This window comes from Platichthys flesus, chromosome 19 (genome assembly GCF_949316205.1).
Source record: "Platichthys flesus chromosome 19, fPlaFle2.1, whole genome shotgun sequence".
In the NCBI taxonomy this organism is placed as follows: domain Eukaryota; kingdom Metazoa; phylum Chordata; class Actinopteri; order Pleuronectiformes; family Pleuronectidae; genus Platichthys; species Platichthys flesus.
The window spans coordinates 14,250,913-14,268,906 of NC_084963.1; the positions used below are offsets into that span (position 1 = coordinate 14,250,913).

The 17,994-nt window shown below is 43.0% G+C and overlaps 1 protein-coding gene across 2 annotated transcripts in view; it reads left to right on the forward strand.

Moving 5' to 3' along the window:
• The window catches only part of fibcd1b (fibrinogen C domain containing 1b), a 107,143-nt gene that overhangs the window by 44,640 nt on the left and 44,509 nt on the right, over positions 1–17,994 (forward strand). For both annotated transcript variants that reach the window (XM_062412218.1, XM_062412219.1), the window contains one exon: positions 6,838–6,974. In XM_062412218.1, the coding sequence (XP_062268202.1) occupies positions 6,838–6,974 (137 nt within the window). The remainder of the gene's footprint in view (positions 1–6,837; positions 6,975–17,994) is intronic.

Here is a 17,994-nt window from a genome sequence, read left to right on the forward strand (position 1 = left end):
GCAGAATTTGCGGCGGCAATAAATAATAAATCAATCAATAGAGAAATTAGATCTTTGCAGAATCGTTATCCCACAGTAGGTATCATCGCCCAAACGGGCAATAAGGTCTTCAAGTTTTAATTTGCTCTCTCTTGGCTCTGCGCTAATTATAAAGATGACAGAGACAGAAACACAATTGGTCCCCATTGTTGAAGAAACCATTAGTCAATTTATGATCTGTGTAGTGTGTGCCCAGTGCATGGGGAGAACGCAATTACAAGAGCACCTTGCAATGCGATGCAACGAGATGGGATGTCACAATACTGCTAACAGAGAATGAACATTGTAATATACATTTTTAATGGCTCATGTGATACATTGTTTCAGATTGTGCATGTAAGGGAAAATGTCTGGTGACGTTTCCATAATAGGGAGTAATGATAAATGAGCTCTATGTATTTTACATGGTGTAGGCAGCATCCAGTGGAAGGTTGTGAGGACGATTACATCAGCCCTGTTGTGGCTGCAGGGGAATCTCTGGTGGATTTTTGCTGTTCCTATTATTTCGCACCAACCTGTTGGATACAGGTGTCCACTTCTGTCAAATATGTGAAATATTGTTACAGCTCATTACTAATATCTTCTCTACAGGAACATCTCCTCCACTTGCAGCTGGGAAATAGATGTATGTGTTATAAAGTTTTACTCTTAAAGATTACAACACTTATTTCTATACAAATTAGATAAAAGAGAAAACCAACATTATATTTCCGTGCCACAACAGGGTAGGCAAAGCAAGTAATTGCTCTTGGCCTCAAGCTGAGAGGATTCTAACACTTAAATGTGTTTTTTGAGGTGTTAACTAAATTGTGTGAATGTTTTTTGGATGTCATTCATTAAATATGGTTTTATTATCATATTTAGTACCAAATTAATATATAAAACTAATACTTATGAATTCAATGTGGTTCCTAATGCTACCCAGGGTTTCCAAACTTTGGGGTGAAGATTTACTTATCGATACAGGAGACTGCTAAGACACCATGGTCTGAGACCCCCCTTACAAAGCCCCATGCCTCTACATTTCTGCTTAAAGCTTTGTAAAGTGAGCATTTGGTTAAAGACTAGGACATTTAAAAGGATGATGTAGCTGGGATGATGTTGGGGTTTGCACTAAAGCCTTACTACTTTATTATTTTGTATTAGTACGGTATGCACTGTTTAGACATTTTGATGCAAAAATAATTAAGTCCCTTTTGCCAGGGCTCCCTTAAAGACCCTTAAAACGTCCCTAGTTAATTTTATGCAGACCTTTTACCTTTTCCTTAGCCATCGCTCAAGGGTCATTCAGCGACACTGCAACTGTTAGATACTATTTATTCTGACGTCTTTAAATGTACTCTTCTGTGCGAAATCGCCTGTACATTTTTATCGGTAATGATTTCCATGGTGCTGAATCTGTCAAGCATAAAAGGCCTCTGACTGTTATTCTTAAAACAGCAGTAATTTGAGCCACTCCTATTCTTAAAGCTGGGATGCGTCACATCACACGTCATAAACCTTCCTGGGCTTCATACAGACAAAGAAGATTTACTAAGAGCCCGGTCTTGTGCAGAAATACTTAAATTATTTGCAGTGGCAGTCTTTTCCTTATTTCTTCATCCCTTTTCTAATAACCCAGGAGATAATTAATTTTAACTGGAATAATTTTCTTCCGTAAATTAGTTCCTAATTAGGCTATAATACTTTGCAATGGAGATGGCGCAATAAGTCACTGTTATTTGATTTATAATTCATTATTGCTACTTGGAATTCAGGTAGGCCTTCATGGATTCGGAATTTTCCCAGAGTGCATCACATTGACCTATTTAAAGCACAGATATCCTCAAGCCATGTAAGTGTCAGGAGTGAAGCTGTTCACGACGCAAACAAATTGACCAATCAGCACCATGGACAGAGCTTCACAAGGTTTGAAGCGTCTTATACGGTTATACATGCTCACCGTGTTATAGTATGCCAATACATCACAATGCTGTACGGTGTAGAAAAATACACAAAAGCATTGAGTTCATCTAAATGATACCTACATTACATTAAGTCCACCAACTCCTACTCACAGGCCTGGTTTTCGCTCAAAGCACCCAGAGGCTATCAGTTTGTGGTTCTTTGTAAAGTGCAACCTTGACATTTTATCAAAGACATCTTTCACTGAAGTAGAATAAACACCACATCAGCACTAATCACACACGATATAAAACGTATTATACATGTGTGCACTTTTTTTCAGCATGCAATAGATTCTCGTGTTGACCTGCATGTCACTAACACGTACACTATTGATCCTTTCGTAATTCAATGTCATTCTTACATACTGTGCGGTCAGTGTACCAGGTGCTGGGGCAGTTGTGGTTGAGGCCGCGGGAGGTAGAGCGGGTCGTCCACTGACCAGAGGGCGGGGGTATTGAGCCCAGTCTCATTTTCATTTCACGTGCCAAAGTGTCCTTGGGCAAGACACTGAACCCTGAATTGCTCCTGTCAGCAAGTGTATACGTGATGTGTGATAGAGAAAGGGATGCACATAGATGCACTGTTAGAAAGTGTGTGAATGTCAAATTAATTTACTATTTCACTGACTCTCTCATATACTAAGTGTTCACACTCAGGTGCAAAGTAACAAAATAAAAAATAAATAAAAACTGTACGCATACGCAAACGCAACAGCACATTTTCAGATGTAATGTTCATGTCTGTGTGCAAACTTAAAACCCCTGTAAGAATTCTACTTTTCATTTGGTTCCTTTAGGATTTACAAGTTAAAGTTCAAACAGTTTGCAGCCTATAAGCACATGCATATTGCTTTGACATTTACTACTTTTTTTTATTAGCATTTTCGCTGCTATATAAATAATTCAGAACTATAAGTAATACATTTTAAAACAAAAATGAGAGTCAAGGCATGAATAAAGGTTGGATGCAGGACATACTGGGAAACCACTGTAATGCTTGTGACTAAATGAGACGTGTTAGCTGAAGGTAGGAGGGCAGGGTGCATTCAAATGAGTTGAGTTCCCACTGTGCAGGGCCTGAGATGTCAGAGTGACTTGCTTCGGAGGGTTTATGTAACTGACGATTTTATCCCCACACAGACGGGTTAAGAACAAGTCTCTCTCTCCTCAGAGGTCCCATCCCACTGCTATAGCCATAATCTGTGTATTCAGAGCCTGTTAGATCATCACTCTGTGCCAATGACCAAGATATTTTATATTAACGCACATTAATAAGTCGCAATAGGGGATGTATTCCTTTGTAAACATAAGATTTTTCTCTTGAGTCAGTCCCACATCCGCTGCTACAAATGTATGGTTCTCAGCAGCAGAAAATAGAACAGAAAAATGCACTATTTCTGTTCCTTCTGTTAGAAACTACAGTGGTGAGCTGATTCAGGAAAACCCTTTTTAATAAAATCAATTTCAGCAGGAGCCAGAACAGTTCAGACTGTCAGAAGGTATGGAGAGACAGGCCCATCGTATACTTTGATATTTTCGTGGGAATCCAGCCTTGTCCTTTAAGCGTTTATAGACCATCAGAGGCGAGTTACTTTGGAGCTGGGATCTATGAGATCTATGGACACACAGCCAGGGGGACTGTTCAATTATAGAACTGTAGTTCGTCAAAAAGGTGTATAATTCTACAGGTGGGAATGTAAAGGCTCGGTTTGTGCAGGAAAGGAACTCAAACAGATAAGATCAGACAGCACAAAGCTTACTGTAATTCAACTGAGGCTCCATTAACAGTTGATCTGTACAAACTAAGCAAGAGAAGCAATCTGCACAATATCCTATTGGGATGAGGAAAATGTGAACAGCATTGCAATAGGAACCAGTCCACATGTGAACGTAGTCTGGCATTTTGTTTGGAATAAATCTCAGCCAAATAAAAATGTAATTCTCGTTTTCATCCTTTACACAGAAACATAATAAATCATATCAAACAAACATACACTCAAACCATTTCACACCCACTATCTCCACTAATGATAAGTAGATATATTCAAACATAGATATAAAGTATAAGTACATGTACATCGGCATGAAGGTGCATCGTCCAGGAGGAGTGAGAAGTAAATATGTTCCAATATCTTAAAAGTAGGGTTGGCAATATGTTTCTTAAACACTTTTTTCATTGAAATCCTCTTCACGTCCTGAAAGCCATTGATCGATTTTTAAAAAGCCGGTGTCTGTGGCCCCTCGCATGACTGACACCTAGCTGTCTGTTACTAACCAGCATGCCTGCCCACACCCTGCTGGAGAGACCTATAATGTGAGAAAGCAAGTCAAGGAAAAGTCGGCTTCTGGCAGTTTTCTAGTCCGGGTCCGTTCATGTGTTTCTGGGGCGCAGCTTTGACGAGAGCTGCTGGAGGGCGCGGGAAGTCTTGGTTGCGTTTTTTTTTTTAAGAGAAGCCTGCTCTTGCTAACCCTTCCAGAATTACCAACCCTTATATTAGGACATGGAATAGAACCAGGAAAAGGTTATTAATTAAGAGCAAAAATGGGCTTGCTTGAAAATACATAAAACGAGATAAAGAAAACACTAATGAAAAAAGGCGGCAGATCGTAGAGCATGACCAATTCAAAATAACCCAAGAAGTTAAAAAAGACCTTACTTTGCCTCTTATAGTGAGCTTAGTAAAGGCCTGGTAAAAGGTACAAAGGCAGAAAACTAACATGTCTCCTCTCGCCAAAAAAACAACAGTCAAAAATGAATGATGCATGTGCTCGGATGTTATTGTCTGGGTGATGTATCCACATGGAGATCACATGCTGACACTTGGTGTAAATTGGGGGGAAAAAAGCCCATAATTGTCCATGCAGGTGGAAACAGGCAACACGTCGAGGGAATTATTATGGCAACATGTGCACCTGCAGTCTGGCAGGAAACGGAGGCAGAGTGTTCCGTGCGGTGAATGCCGGGGAGCTGATTGGCCGATGGGAAACTGGTTCACAGGTGTGTGCGGGCATTAAGCGATGGCTGAAGGCGGGGGACACACTGGGCGAATCGGGGAGGCAATAACTACTGCGGGGCGGGAGGGAACAGCCGGCGCTGAAATGACAGGGAGCATTAGCGGCGGGCGAAGAGACGACAAGAAGAACGCGAGAAATGTGGAAAACGGGTCCGAGCCGTGACGGGAAACTACTTCTGACACATCATGTCAATTAGAGAGCGAGGGGGTTACATGTTGGGCTCAGGGAAGATGACAAGCAATGGGGAGGAATTACCAAACGATGGACCCGCAGAATACTAAATGTGTGTGAAGTCGTGAAGTAAGTCAAGCAAGCGGACGAGTAGCAGCAGCAGCACGATCGATACGAGGGTCCGCGGAGGAGGAACTTCTCTCTCGCAAAGGATCATTTAACACATTAAAAAAAAAACCTAACTTTGAAAGCCTTTGTTATAGAGGACCAAATTCTGAAATAATGATGAGTGTCTTTTTGAATGTCCCATGGAGCCGAGACATCCTCAGCTTCCTGTAATGACAGAGAGCGACTGTGAAATTCTTACCATTTATGTGTGATGATGATGAAAGTCGGAGCTTATTAGGGCGGACAGAGAGACGGAAAAGCTTCGGGGAGACCAAACATCCCATATCATGTAGGGACTGTTACCAAAAAAAAAAAAAGGTAATCTCGTACGGCCTTTTCAAGAACTCTCCCGGCTGTTTTAAATTCAGGAGTTTGACCCGGTGAAGGCTGGCATGCATAATCTATGACACTGTACTCATCACAGAATTCCTCTCCCTCTTCCTGGGGAATCGATTTTTTTTTTGTTGTACCCCTGGTGTGAGACGGGGTTTCTGAGTCACAGACGAGGGTGCTGCTGCTCCTCACGGCTGTAGCTTACAAGCCTCCTGTCTCCTTTTCTCTGCCTACGCCCTGACTCTTCGTGAATTCCCTTTCTATACCCCGCACCCTCTCCGCTGGTGTCGTATCACTCAGATGTACACGGCTCCTCACTGTGAGCCGTACGTCTTCCTCCCCCACTCTTTGTTTTCCTCTTTCACTCACAACTCGTGCCGTCTCAAGTCTGCGTCTCCGCGCTGTGTTTCTGCTTCTTCTCCACATCCTCCCTTCTTTATTTGGAACAGCTGGCCTTCTGTCTTGTTTTTCTTTATCCTCCCCCCCCATCCATCTCGCCCGTCCATCTTTTTGGGGTCCTTCCTCTGCGGCACAGACATTCTGTACCACCTCGTTTATTTTGTTTTCCGCCTGACTTCATTCAACAGTGGTGTTTCTCAGTTGGAGGCCAGGACTTATTGATTTCACATTCACATTTTGTAAACTGAAAAACCTGCTTGCACTCAAACCTACCCTGCTTGTGCCTGAACTCCTTACTCCAGCTTCAGCTCGTCTCCTCACGTTCACCATGCGTCTGAGTGCGCGCAAAATTCCCCGACGTATAGTGATTACAAGTGAAATTGTCCCGCCCTCATTGTGGACTCTTTAGATTCAAGAGTCCCCTACATTACAAACAGGAAGTCCCCTTTATTATCACACCGCCTTCCCGTTACTGTGATTAAAGAAAAACAAGCATTACACTAATATGAGCGTAAAATAAATAAGTCCTGCTCTTAAACCGAAAGACCTTACCCTCGAAAAGAAAACCAAACTCATTTTTACTTTTTGAGATCCATCATTTGACGGGACGACTTCACACCTCATGTTCACGGGCCTCTGCAGTAGCCTGGCTGTGTTTTTCCTCATCCCCTCTCTTCGTTCTTACGGCTGCGAGCGCTCGTTGCCCTCGCGAGCCAGGCTGGACCTCATTTGATTTTGTGCCTCCTCTGTTTTCACCTCTCCCTAGGCTCGCGCCCACGTGACTGCGGCGACCTGTACGCTGGTGGTCAGAGGGAGGATGGCATCTACTCCGTGTTTCCGGTTCACTTCCCTGCAGGCTTCCAGGTCTACTGTGACATGACCACAGACGGAGGAGGCTGGACAGTGAGTCAGAGGAGAACACACACGCCCCCGTGTTCACAGTGGACACATGCACGCAACACACAAAGCTCTTAAGCTGTTTCAAACTGAAATAGGAACATGCCCTCGGTCGCTACATTTTCACCAGGGTTATAATCAAGCAGAATTTGACAACAGGGAGATGGAAGGTCTTTTCACTATGGCTGCACTCACAAACCTGCTTTTGTTCGCAAAACAATTATAAAATAATGACGATTTAACGTTGCTTCCTTTCAAGAGAGAGTTTATAAATGAGTTTGTCTACTGTGTTTTGATCCCCAAGGACCCTCAGTGATTACAGTTGTACTCCCTTAAGAATCCCATGTATCAAGCCAGAGAGGTCTTTAGTTTTATCAAAGACGAAGGAGGGGAGAACATTTTCAAAAGGACCACTCCATGATTTTGGTTATGCTCTGTTTAGAAATTGGGGATATGAATTAGTCAGACTTGAAGTGAGAATTTCAACAGTAAAGTGCAGAAAAGGAAATGAATAAAGCAGCAAGTGAGGAAATAAAAGGGCTCTCAGAGACAGCGCGAAAACCTGAAACACATTGTGTGAGAAATGTGACAAAAAGTTAATGGAGCCATAATGGCCGAGGTTGAGAATCAAAAGCGGTTGTAAGCTCCTACTGTGACAACTGATCCTATGATATAACTTAATTCAAGTTGCAAGCAGCATTGAGCGAGCCCTCACACTACGTGTATGTAAGGGATCCAAGCGGCACGATTGGTTAACGTGTGCCGTCTGGTCACGGTGCGTGTGGCGACTGAATTTGAGACATATAGGGGGCGCTATAGAAAGATTTTGACTCCACCACTAACTACTGGTAAATATTTGTTCAGGGCGGGACTGTTAACGTGTTAGGTTTGGGGGAGATCAAAACATGAACTGGGAACTTCCTGTGTCATGGCAGAACATCCCGATTTCAACACCACGCTCAAATATGCTGGTCAATGAAAATGAAACCTTTTATTATTTTTCCAAATATTTCATCTTATTTTTCCTCATTGACATCTCAACCTGATTTTGAAGTGAATCTATTAAAAAGAAACGCCTGAGACTCTCCAAAATGTCCGACTTCCTGGAGGGCTACAGCCATTGGCCCAAGAGGCTTTTTTGTACATCTGGACATGCAACAGGTCTGTACCAAGTTCTGTAAGTGTAGGTGACACACGCTGAGTGGGCTGCTCCGTTCAGATTGTCTAAGTGACGCTGGTATTGCCACGCCCCAATTCTCTACAACCATACAAGTGTTTCACCACTTGCACACATCGAACACGTTTTGACCCTCAAGATCGAAGAGGCAGAAGAAAAGCATAGTGACGGTTATATAAAGAATGCCTTCAGTCTCAAAATAACCCACAGAGATGGAGGTGGATGCTCTGGCCCTCATTTTATATATACAATATATTTTCTAATGCTGAGATGTAATACCTAATAAAAAAGATGGGATATAAAGATACGGACAAACTGCAAAGCTGTCTCATGAAAATGCAGCATCTTTAATTGTTTTATTGTGAAACGTGTCATCGTGCCTCAAGCTCACGGCAAGAAACCGTTTTCAGTATTGCTGATGAGAGTTTGACCCGGTTGCATTTTTGGTTTTGTAGGTCTCACGCTCTCGTCTTTGTGTACTAATATTTTGAGAGGATTTTGTGTTGCCGAAACTGATGGAAACACAGAGGGAACGCGGAGAAAAGTATAAGCACCTCTTAATGTGGGTGTTTGTGTGGGTCTGTGTGTGTGTGTGTGTATTTTATTTCTTTTATCAAACTTATGTCACTTGTCTGGCCTCGCTAAGGCAAACACAGTTGTTTGAGTGAGACTGCATAGTGGGAAGTGCCGTGTCTTTTGGGAATGAGAGACAGCGAGGTGAACAAACATTGACACAGAGCTGTTTGAAGTTATATTTGGAAGTGTGAGGTTTAGATGTATTTCATTACACACACACACAGACAGACACACAGACACACACACACCATCTCACTAGTTAGAGCCATTTACTTCCCTTTGTTCCGAAGCGTACCGTCTCAGCCCTCAGGGAAAGCAGAGCAGTTCTTAGCAGAGAACTAAGGCCTTGTAACACTTAAGAGATTTAGATCCCAGCTACATGAATCCATCACAGCTTCTTTTTTTTTGATGCAGGTTGTGACACATCTAAGTGAAGCATCCAAGTGCAGACTTTTTTGAGATCCGTCCTAATTTATTCAAATATTGATATTCTGAATATTGCACAATGAACTCTTGTGTAAATAATAAGCTACTTTCATGTCATGCAAAGTGGTTCAGGCAGCATAAAAAATTGTTCCACCTGCTTTACCAGAAAAGCTAAATCTACTGCCTCTAGTTACACGATTGAGTGTGTCATCCTCTCTCTGGTCGAGGGTGTTTTCTTCACCGAGATTTTGAATGGATATTTTAAAACTTCCTCACATGAACACGATGGGTGTTCCTCGCTTGTGTTTTAGACGTGTGACATGTGATGATTTTTCCCGACCTGCTAATATATTCGCTTGTAATGTGTGGCTGTCGCACACGTTCAAATGTATTTGTCTGGAATTGGTATCTGTACTGAACTAGTTGTTCTCATGGAGTAGCAGGGCCATGTTGAAGTCTTTCAAGTACGATGAAAATCATAACTTTTTTGTAAAATATGTAAAACAATATTTGTAATAAGACAATGTGTTATTGTTGTGATTCCTTCAACATTTTTGATTATCTTGTAATAGGAGTTTATTCTCAATTCATTATGCTCATGATATCACAACTTTATCTTCTTTTTCTTTATCATCTCAACATTACCCCTATGTTGTGTTTTAAGTTCCACCATTAATGCTTATAATAATAACTTACTTAGTTGTGAATGAAAAAGCTTAAAGAAAAGCTGTAAAAGCAACTTGAGTCATAAATCCTCGAATGGATTGACGCTCCCATTTCTCATTCACTTCCAGCACAAACACATAGGGCCCGTATCAAACCTCAGCCTAAGTCGCCGTTGCATTGGCATGACAGTGATTTGTGCGCTTATGTGTGTGCACTTGTAAATCCGTGACTAACCGCGCGAGATAGGCAAGGTCGTACCCTCCTATCACCAAATAGAGCAGGACTGTCACAGTGACAGAGTGCTTACAACAGCATGATGGAAGAGGGCTACATACCAGCCTGTCAGTGGGTAAAGGTGTGTCGGTGTCTGTGTCTGTGTGTGTCTGTGTATGCATGAATTAATGTTTCTGACAGGGTGTGTGCGCACACACGCAGACGGAGCTCGTGGAGTCGTATCAGTTTTCCAGCTCCTTTCGGTACAATGCGGCGGTGTTAAGTAAGCGCTCTCCGCATATTGTCCTGTAACAGGATTTACATGGGAGCCCAGATTGAAGTGATAAAGCAGTAGTTACTGATCCTGCCAGGTGCGTTGAGCTGATTGTGAGAACGCTTGAGCCTCATTAAGAGATCAGCGTGGTGTGATCCAGCGGGGGCAGGTGGGGGGACGGGACGCTCAAGCGGGCTGAGTGGCTTACTGTCTGTCTGACGCCTGGGCTTAAATAAGGAATGAGCCATATGCCGCCGCCTCATTAGCATACTTCAACACGGCGCCGCGCTGCTGCGGGAGACTGCAGCTGCAGACAGACTGAGAGGTGAGGAGGTAACTTGGAAGAAGAAGAGGAAGAAGGAGGAGGGAACAGAGGAGACGGCAGGAGACTGAGAAAAGATCTGAGGTGGGGGGAGAAAGTGAGACATAACAGGGAACAGCAGGTTTATTTTTCCATTCTCGGCAAACGCCTTCATTCCCATACAGCCTGAAAATAAAATCATTGGTTCCTTCAGTATTTGCGGTAAAGAAAATAGCCTGTAGGGAGCCTGGGGGGGGGGGGGGGGGGGGGGGGGGGGGGAGGGGGGGATAATGCATCTGTCTTGAATAACAGTGACAAGAAGTGACTGGATTGAGACGTCAATCTGCAGAGCTGTAGCGTCAGTGAGTGATGACCTTTAGGAGATGTCTGTCGACGTCTCTTGTGGATTTGGAAACAGCGTATGACGAGAGGCGGACCTTCTGTATGATCAGCTCACCAAGGGGGTTTGCTATGTCGTGACCACGATTCACTATGTTAAAGAGGCTGTTTTCCATAAAAGCTCTGCATGATGCCCAAATCTAACCGACCAGACACCAGCGCCACAGTATCTCACTTTGTGAATAAGAAAATATGGCTTTAGAAGTCGTCCCTGTATATAACTGCACAACATCTACCAGGAAATTCTTCAAATTGAAAGTGCAGGGCCAAGTTTGTTGCAATATCGCCAAATGTTCAATAGTCATAAAAATGTAATGGAGCTGCCAGTGTGTTTGTGTGTGTGTGTGTGTGTGATGGGTGGGGTGGGGGGTGCAAACAGACAGCGGGGGCCAAGTTAAGCATGTCCTATTCTAATTACTTGCTTAAAATACAGCGGTGGTCGACATGTGGGTGACAGTGCAGGGTCAAAATCGCCGCCAGATCGTTTCTATTTCATCAAGTCGGAAATATGTGAGCCACACACAAGAACAGTAATAAAGCCAATTATATGAATGGCATTGCCTTTAAAATCCTAATTGCACATAAACCAGGTAGGATTTAATTGGATGTATTATGCACTATAGACTGTTTATAAAAAGCTCTGCACGCAACGTCCAGGCCACAAACAATACAAAGTGACAGAGTAATGTGGACCTGTTTGAGGAGGACCCACTAATGACCTCGAACAATTCAGAAGTAGCTCCTGAGCAATGACACAGGACCATTAAACAGGCAGGTACTGCATCAGAGGCCCAGGCAGAAGATTTCACCCAATCGTCCACACTGTAAATTACTCAATGCCACGGCTCTACATAAATCCCAATGCTGCCTTATCAATCGTTTTTTCGCTGAATGCTGTAAGAGGCAGAGCTGTTTCCCTCCGGCTTGGGAGAGAAAAAGAGATGATGTGTACCGCACCTGTCAGCTTCCTTCAGCGAGAGAAAGAAGTGGAAAATGTACGGCTGAAGTAGCTTTGAGGCGTCGCAGACAGGAGGGATAAATCTACAGTAATGTCTCCTGCTTATAGCAGCCTAAAACGTCCTCGGCTGTTTCGATGCAGCGGTAATGCAGAATAGGAGAATGTTTGCACTGAGTGCTGCTGACATCTCTGGAATCACATGAATCACGTGAACATAGGGAAAAGCATCCTCGAAGGTATAATGAGTCATAGATCCTAGAAGCCGGGCGAAAGGAGGCTTCTAACAAACTCTCTTTGGATACTACTGATGGCAGGTCCAGGTTCTTTGTACAGGCACTAGGTTTGATTACCCATAATGCCTATTTATAGTGTTTGCTTTATGGAAATGTGCATTATGTGAACGCAAGAACAGTAAGTACCGATGCGAGTACTCAAATACAGAGAGTGAATGGTTGCACAGCTTCTGATAGAGCCAGGGGATCCTGGGTGGAGCTGAAGGGGGATGAATGAAGGAGTCTTAGGTTCGATCGGCTGAGTCACCATCCCGTAAATCAATGTGAACATGAACCAACGCAAACAATTTGTTGTCGTCCCTTTATGAAAGGAAATTAAGCAATGGACCTCTGGCAATATAAATTCTGAATCCGTAATGCATAATTCCTCAACCTGTGGTGTTTTGCCACCGCACCTCTGGTCCAGTCATGTATGGTGGCTAATGTTGTCTTGTGTTAGTAAACTTTAGATAGATGCTGTGTCGCTGATATTAATGTGCACAGCTACTGACCTATTGAGTCTTTACAGATTGTGATCCTGTCATTTAAAGAAACACATTGACCGGCACCAGCAGCCTCCGCAGCCACTAGTGATGATTTATTCTTTTAGCTTCAAGTCCGAGCATTCATGTCCAATGTTCCCTCAATCACCTCAACCAAACTGCAAATGTGTCGTGCCACTCACTGAGCTGAAACGTGGCTGAATGATATATAATCTTAATGATCCCTGGCTTCCCAAACCCAGATGTTCCGTCGCTGTAACAAACACAACAGCCTCCATTTAATGACTTTAAAATGAACTTTTTAAATCGATACTTTGCTCTTGCACTAATCTAACATAACTTGCTGGGACTAACTCCAGTTTGAGATGCCGCGAGTGAGCATGGACTGGGAAAGACGGACACACCAGTCTTCCTATCACAGGTCAACGTACCATCAGCAGGATTTTAGCTGATTTTGTAAGGTAAAAAACTGATTTCCCGAAAATCTTGAGATATTTCAATATTTGTTTACCCTTGTTGAAGTGGTGTTCACCAGATGCACCCACCTGTGATGCAAAACACATTTCTGCCAACGTTTTGAAATTATTCCACTTGACATGCGACGGCCAAGATACGCAGCGATGCCCCACAGGCAAGGAAATACAAACAACCCTGTTGTTAGAGCTCAAGGAAACATATTAGTCTTTTGAGGAGCCACACCCACACAAATACCATCTCCTTCAAAATGAGCATTTTAAATGCCAGAACTTATCCTGATCAAAACACCTGAAAATTCATCAGCAGGACCATTCAGATAGTCTCCTCTGCAGTTTATTCTTTAGCTGCAGGAAACACTACAGAAGTAACAGCCAGGGATCTCTTTGTTTTTACCGACGACAGGGTCTACGTTGCTTTTAGCACTGGTAGTTGAGGCTGTTTCTCTTTTGTCACATGATAACTGTTGTACGTTCAGAGAAAAGCCTACCGGCACCCATCCTCCACTAGGGGGAGGTAACGCTGGGATGAACAGTTAAGACACGGGGTTAGAGGAACACGACCAGAGAAGAAGTGAGCCCCCTGCTATGCTATGTCGGTGGTGCAGTGAGTAAATAAACAAACGTTTAAGTAACCCATCTTGTGGTCGTGAGGATATAACAATTGGCGATGGGGAACTTCTGCCACGGACAAAGAAACCTGAGGCCTTACGTGAGGTTTCACTAGTGGAACCACCAATCGGCCCTGAGACCTCTTTCTGCGCTGGTGATGACGGCACGGCAGCAGAAAAAGCCGATGAACTGACAGAGCCAGTTCCGGCAGAGGAACAACCAGCAGTGAGAAGGTCTCAGCGAGCTAGAAAGGCTCCTGATTACTTCTCGGCAAGCTAAAAAATTAAAATTAAAAAAAAGACTTTGTATGATTGGAATGGCTATTGTCAGTTTAGTAGTGAGTTCCACATCCACAGGACAAGAATGCGTCCTGGAATCTCACTGGGATGAGGTAGTCCACCCGAATCCCTAGCGTAGAGATGTTCTTGAGGGTTGTATATATGGGAATAGAGATAAAGTTATATATAGTTAAAAAAAAAAAAATTGTGTCAGCTTCTACTAGATTTTCTCTGAGGAAGAAAGTTCAGAGAAAAGCCCATCAGCACTCCTCCACTAGGGGGAGTTGACGCTGGGGTGGACGGATAAGACACGGGGTTAGAGGAACACGACCAGAGAAGACGTGAGCCCCGTGCTATGCTATGTCGGTGGTGCAGTTAGTAAATAAACAAACGTTTAAGTAACCCATATTGTCGTCATGAGGATATTACAATAACCACATGAGGAATGAGGGAAGGATACATAGTTATGGATAAGACCCAGCCAGGAAGAGAACTTCGGTGTTAACATCATTGTTTACAAAAGTCTCCTTTTCTGACCGTCCAGAAATGCAATGTTTGACGTGTTGAACTAAAACGGGCTCAGCTGCATTTCATAAGGTCTCTATTTAAAGCCCTGACCCTTCAAGAGTAGTGTTTAGTAAATGTTGAATAGCCTTGCTTTAAATCTTAATGGAACAATAACAAATCACCAACACTCAAATGGAAATTGCGACTCAAGCTGCCGAGACTTGAAGTCGCAATATTATAAGTGAGGAGACATTATTACAGGTTGATGTGGACAGTTGTCGGAGGTAAATTGGTCGGTATCTCTCCACTGTCATAACTCGAGCCCTGGAGAGTGTCTGACCACAGACGCTGGAGGGACGAGAGCACAAAGGACATAAAAGAAAAGAGCTGTCATTGCTCGGCCCGGAGGTGTATAATACACACAAATACACACAAATACACACAGAAATGTACCACATGTTCCGCCTATACCTATAAAGGAAGAGTTGGATGTTACAAAACAGGCATAGAGTACATATCTACATTCTGTAAATGCTTTTTCATGCTGTGTTTAACAGTTGCTACAAGATATATACTTTATATACACACACACACACACACACACACACACACACACACACACATGAGTGTCCCTCTCTCAGATGAAGTAATCCTTTGGGCATGTGCTCTACCTCTTTCGGCACTGAGAGACTCCAAATGCCATTTAAATGCAGCCATACAGCTTAGGGTAATGTTTTCTATTATTACTATTTTATTTGTTAAAAGGACGGGACTAAAAATGACCGCGGCATAAATAATGAACGAGAGTAGATACATCCGAGTGCAGGCGCGTGCAGCTGCATTATCAAATGTTGCTTTTATCAGAAGTACCGCAATCACTCTCAAATATACAATTCATCTAAGAACTGAAATGTAAAAGTTTGAATGGACGATTGTGTGCGTGTTGTATCGCTGCTTTAGAGGCTTTGAGTGGCTTTTTGAGCGTTTCAGAGTCTAGTGCCTGGGCTTTTTCAGTATCTCTCTCCTTTGCAGGGCTTCTTCAATATTTCATCTCTGTTAGTTTATTGGTTTGGAGAAAAAAGACAAATCCAGGACGGATGTTTTTTTGTACTTGTGTCTTATCTGTAAATGCTTTGTAAGGTAGGGAAATTGCAAACTTCTGAGTACAATCCAACTTTTGTTCAAAGCGTAATTCTTCCTTCCCACGTTCAGTTTCCTCTCATGTTTGCTGTTATTTACTCTGCAGGGACAAGGATGCTGACGCGTTCTTTTTTTGACCCTCATTACCTGGAAAGAGCGGACACGTCATTGTGCTGCTGAAAGAGAGGATGAGCTGTCTGCTGGTCGCATTATCACAGGTGGTGTCAGACATGTCCTAAGGATATTAGTGCCATTAGCTGGGCCTGGGTGGAGGTTGTGTGGAGAAAGGTTAGACAGTGTGTGAGGGCTGCTGCTGTAGGAACATCCAGTGATTTCATATTTACTCTCTCCTATTCGAGCCTGACACGAATCGATGTAATGTCACTGCTATTAAAAGTTTGATAAGACATTTCATTTTTCCCCACCTAACTAAAAGCTGAAACCATGTGATTTACATGAAAAGGAAACATTTATTTGTTTAAAATACAGTATAGCAGATTTTCAGTTTACTCCTACGCCCTTTGTAGACAACAACCTTGGTCCATACTCACACATCTGAAAACACAGATCACATGTATGAGTCCTGCCTCACTGCTGCCAGTATCTTTCCCTGCACTGGGCCTGTGTCATGCCCATGAACAGATGTTAAAAACAAGTTTCAGAACCCTAAGCAGGAATCTACCTGTGTCAGTGTCCTAATCCCTTAACCCAATAAGGGAAACCGGGTTTCATGGATATACGACGTTTGCGAAATCGGGTTAAAGCTGAAAGCCCGAAATAATCTTTTTGTACTGAAGTACATGTAAATGCAAGAATTGTGTTTGCATGCGAGTGTGTGTGTGTGTGTGTGCGCGCGCGCGCGAGAGAGAGATAGTGTGTTTGCGGATGATTGTGTTTCTCCTTCTGTTGCTGCGTTCGGAGCACATCTGTCTTTCTGATAGGATTATAGAACATTCACCTACAGATGTTATCGGCCCTTTTTTTTTTGGAAGATACAAACTTCTGCAGGCTGCTGCGCATTGTCACCATATCATCAATATTCTTAACAAGTTAATTAAATTGTTAGCGATCCCTCTGACCCTCTGTTTGGATCTATTTTAAATCTATGCGAGGAGTCGTGAGGCAGCGTTTGGAGCTGATTCTGTTATTCTTAAAGCTTGGGTCATTTATTTATATATATTTTCTACTCCGTGTATATACCCGAGCGTGTGTATGCGTGCGTTTCTATCCTTACTTTACCGTTTTTCTCGGTGTAATCCAGTCTGTCTCACATGGCTGATCTATTAATCACTCTCTGAAGATTTGACCAATTAACCTTAGTTAGTCGGTATAGAGCAACGACACTAAGTGACATCTGCTGCCAAAGCACCGAACGCGTAAACATAGTGTGTTCGCAGTGTGTACATGCCAGGAGCTAACAAGCTATTGGCACGTTTTCCTATTTTCCACCCAGTCATATGCCAGGAGTGTAAATCTGCCCCAATCAGCTTGGGAGTGCTCGTGGCGATTCTTCCTCGCACTCTGCTCCGGTCTGTCGGTTCAGGGTGTCCGTCTGCGCTCGCCCCGGGCTCCCAGTCGCTGACAGAAAGCCTGCTGAAGAGCTTAGGGCTGCTTGTTATGTAGCCTTCATCTACTGCAGAGATTACAGGGGGCTTAATGTGATCATGCCAATGCAATAGCCCATTAGCAAGTGTTGGGTGAGATGGATTGGTGATTTACTTGTTAATACCATTTGGCCATTTTACTTCATTGGGGTGTTGTTGGTTAAAATGGTTTAGTCCACATCGTAAGGTTTATTTTACTAGTTCAGTGCCTATTCCAATCCCGCTTGTTTGGAATGGGCTGTTCCCATGTCCTGTCGTAATGATCCAGAGCTACTTCAGATTTATTCCATATCCTTAATGAGTCCTCCTCAAACAGTCTACGTTGCAGAGTGAAGTTAGAAAACGTTGTGTTCATCCTACCTGGTTTATCTGCAATGAAGATTTAATAGTCCAAAAGGTTTCATACAATGAAAGACATGGGATCGCTCGGTCCACTTACTGGTTGCACACAGCTACCAAAACAGGCGTCACGCTCCAAGAAGCTGGAACAGCCTTGCAGAGGAGCTGAGAGGAGCTGAAAAACTTCATAAAGTTATCTTTTTATGATCCCTTTATTTATTAGATTGAATTTTTGTTATGATTTATTTTTCATAAAGTTGTAGTGTTGATTACATTTGTATCACAGTGTCTCTCTTTCTCTCTCTCTC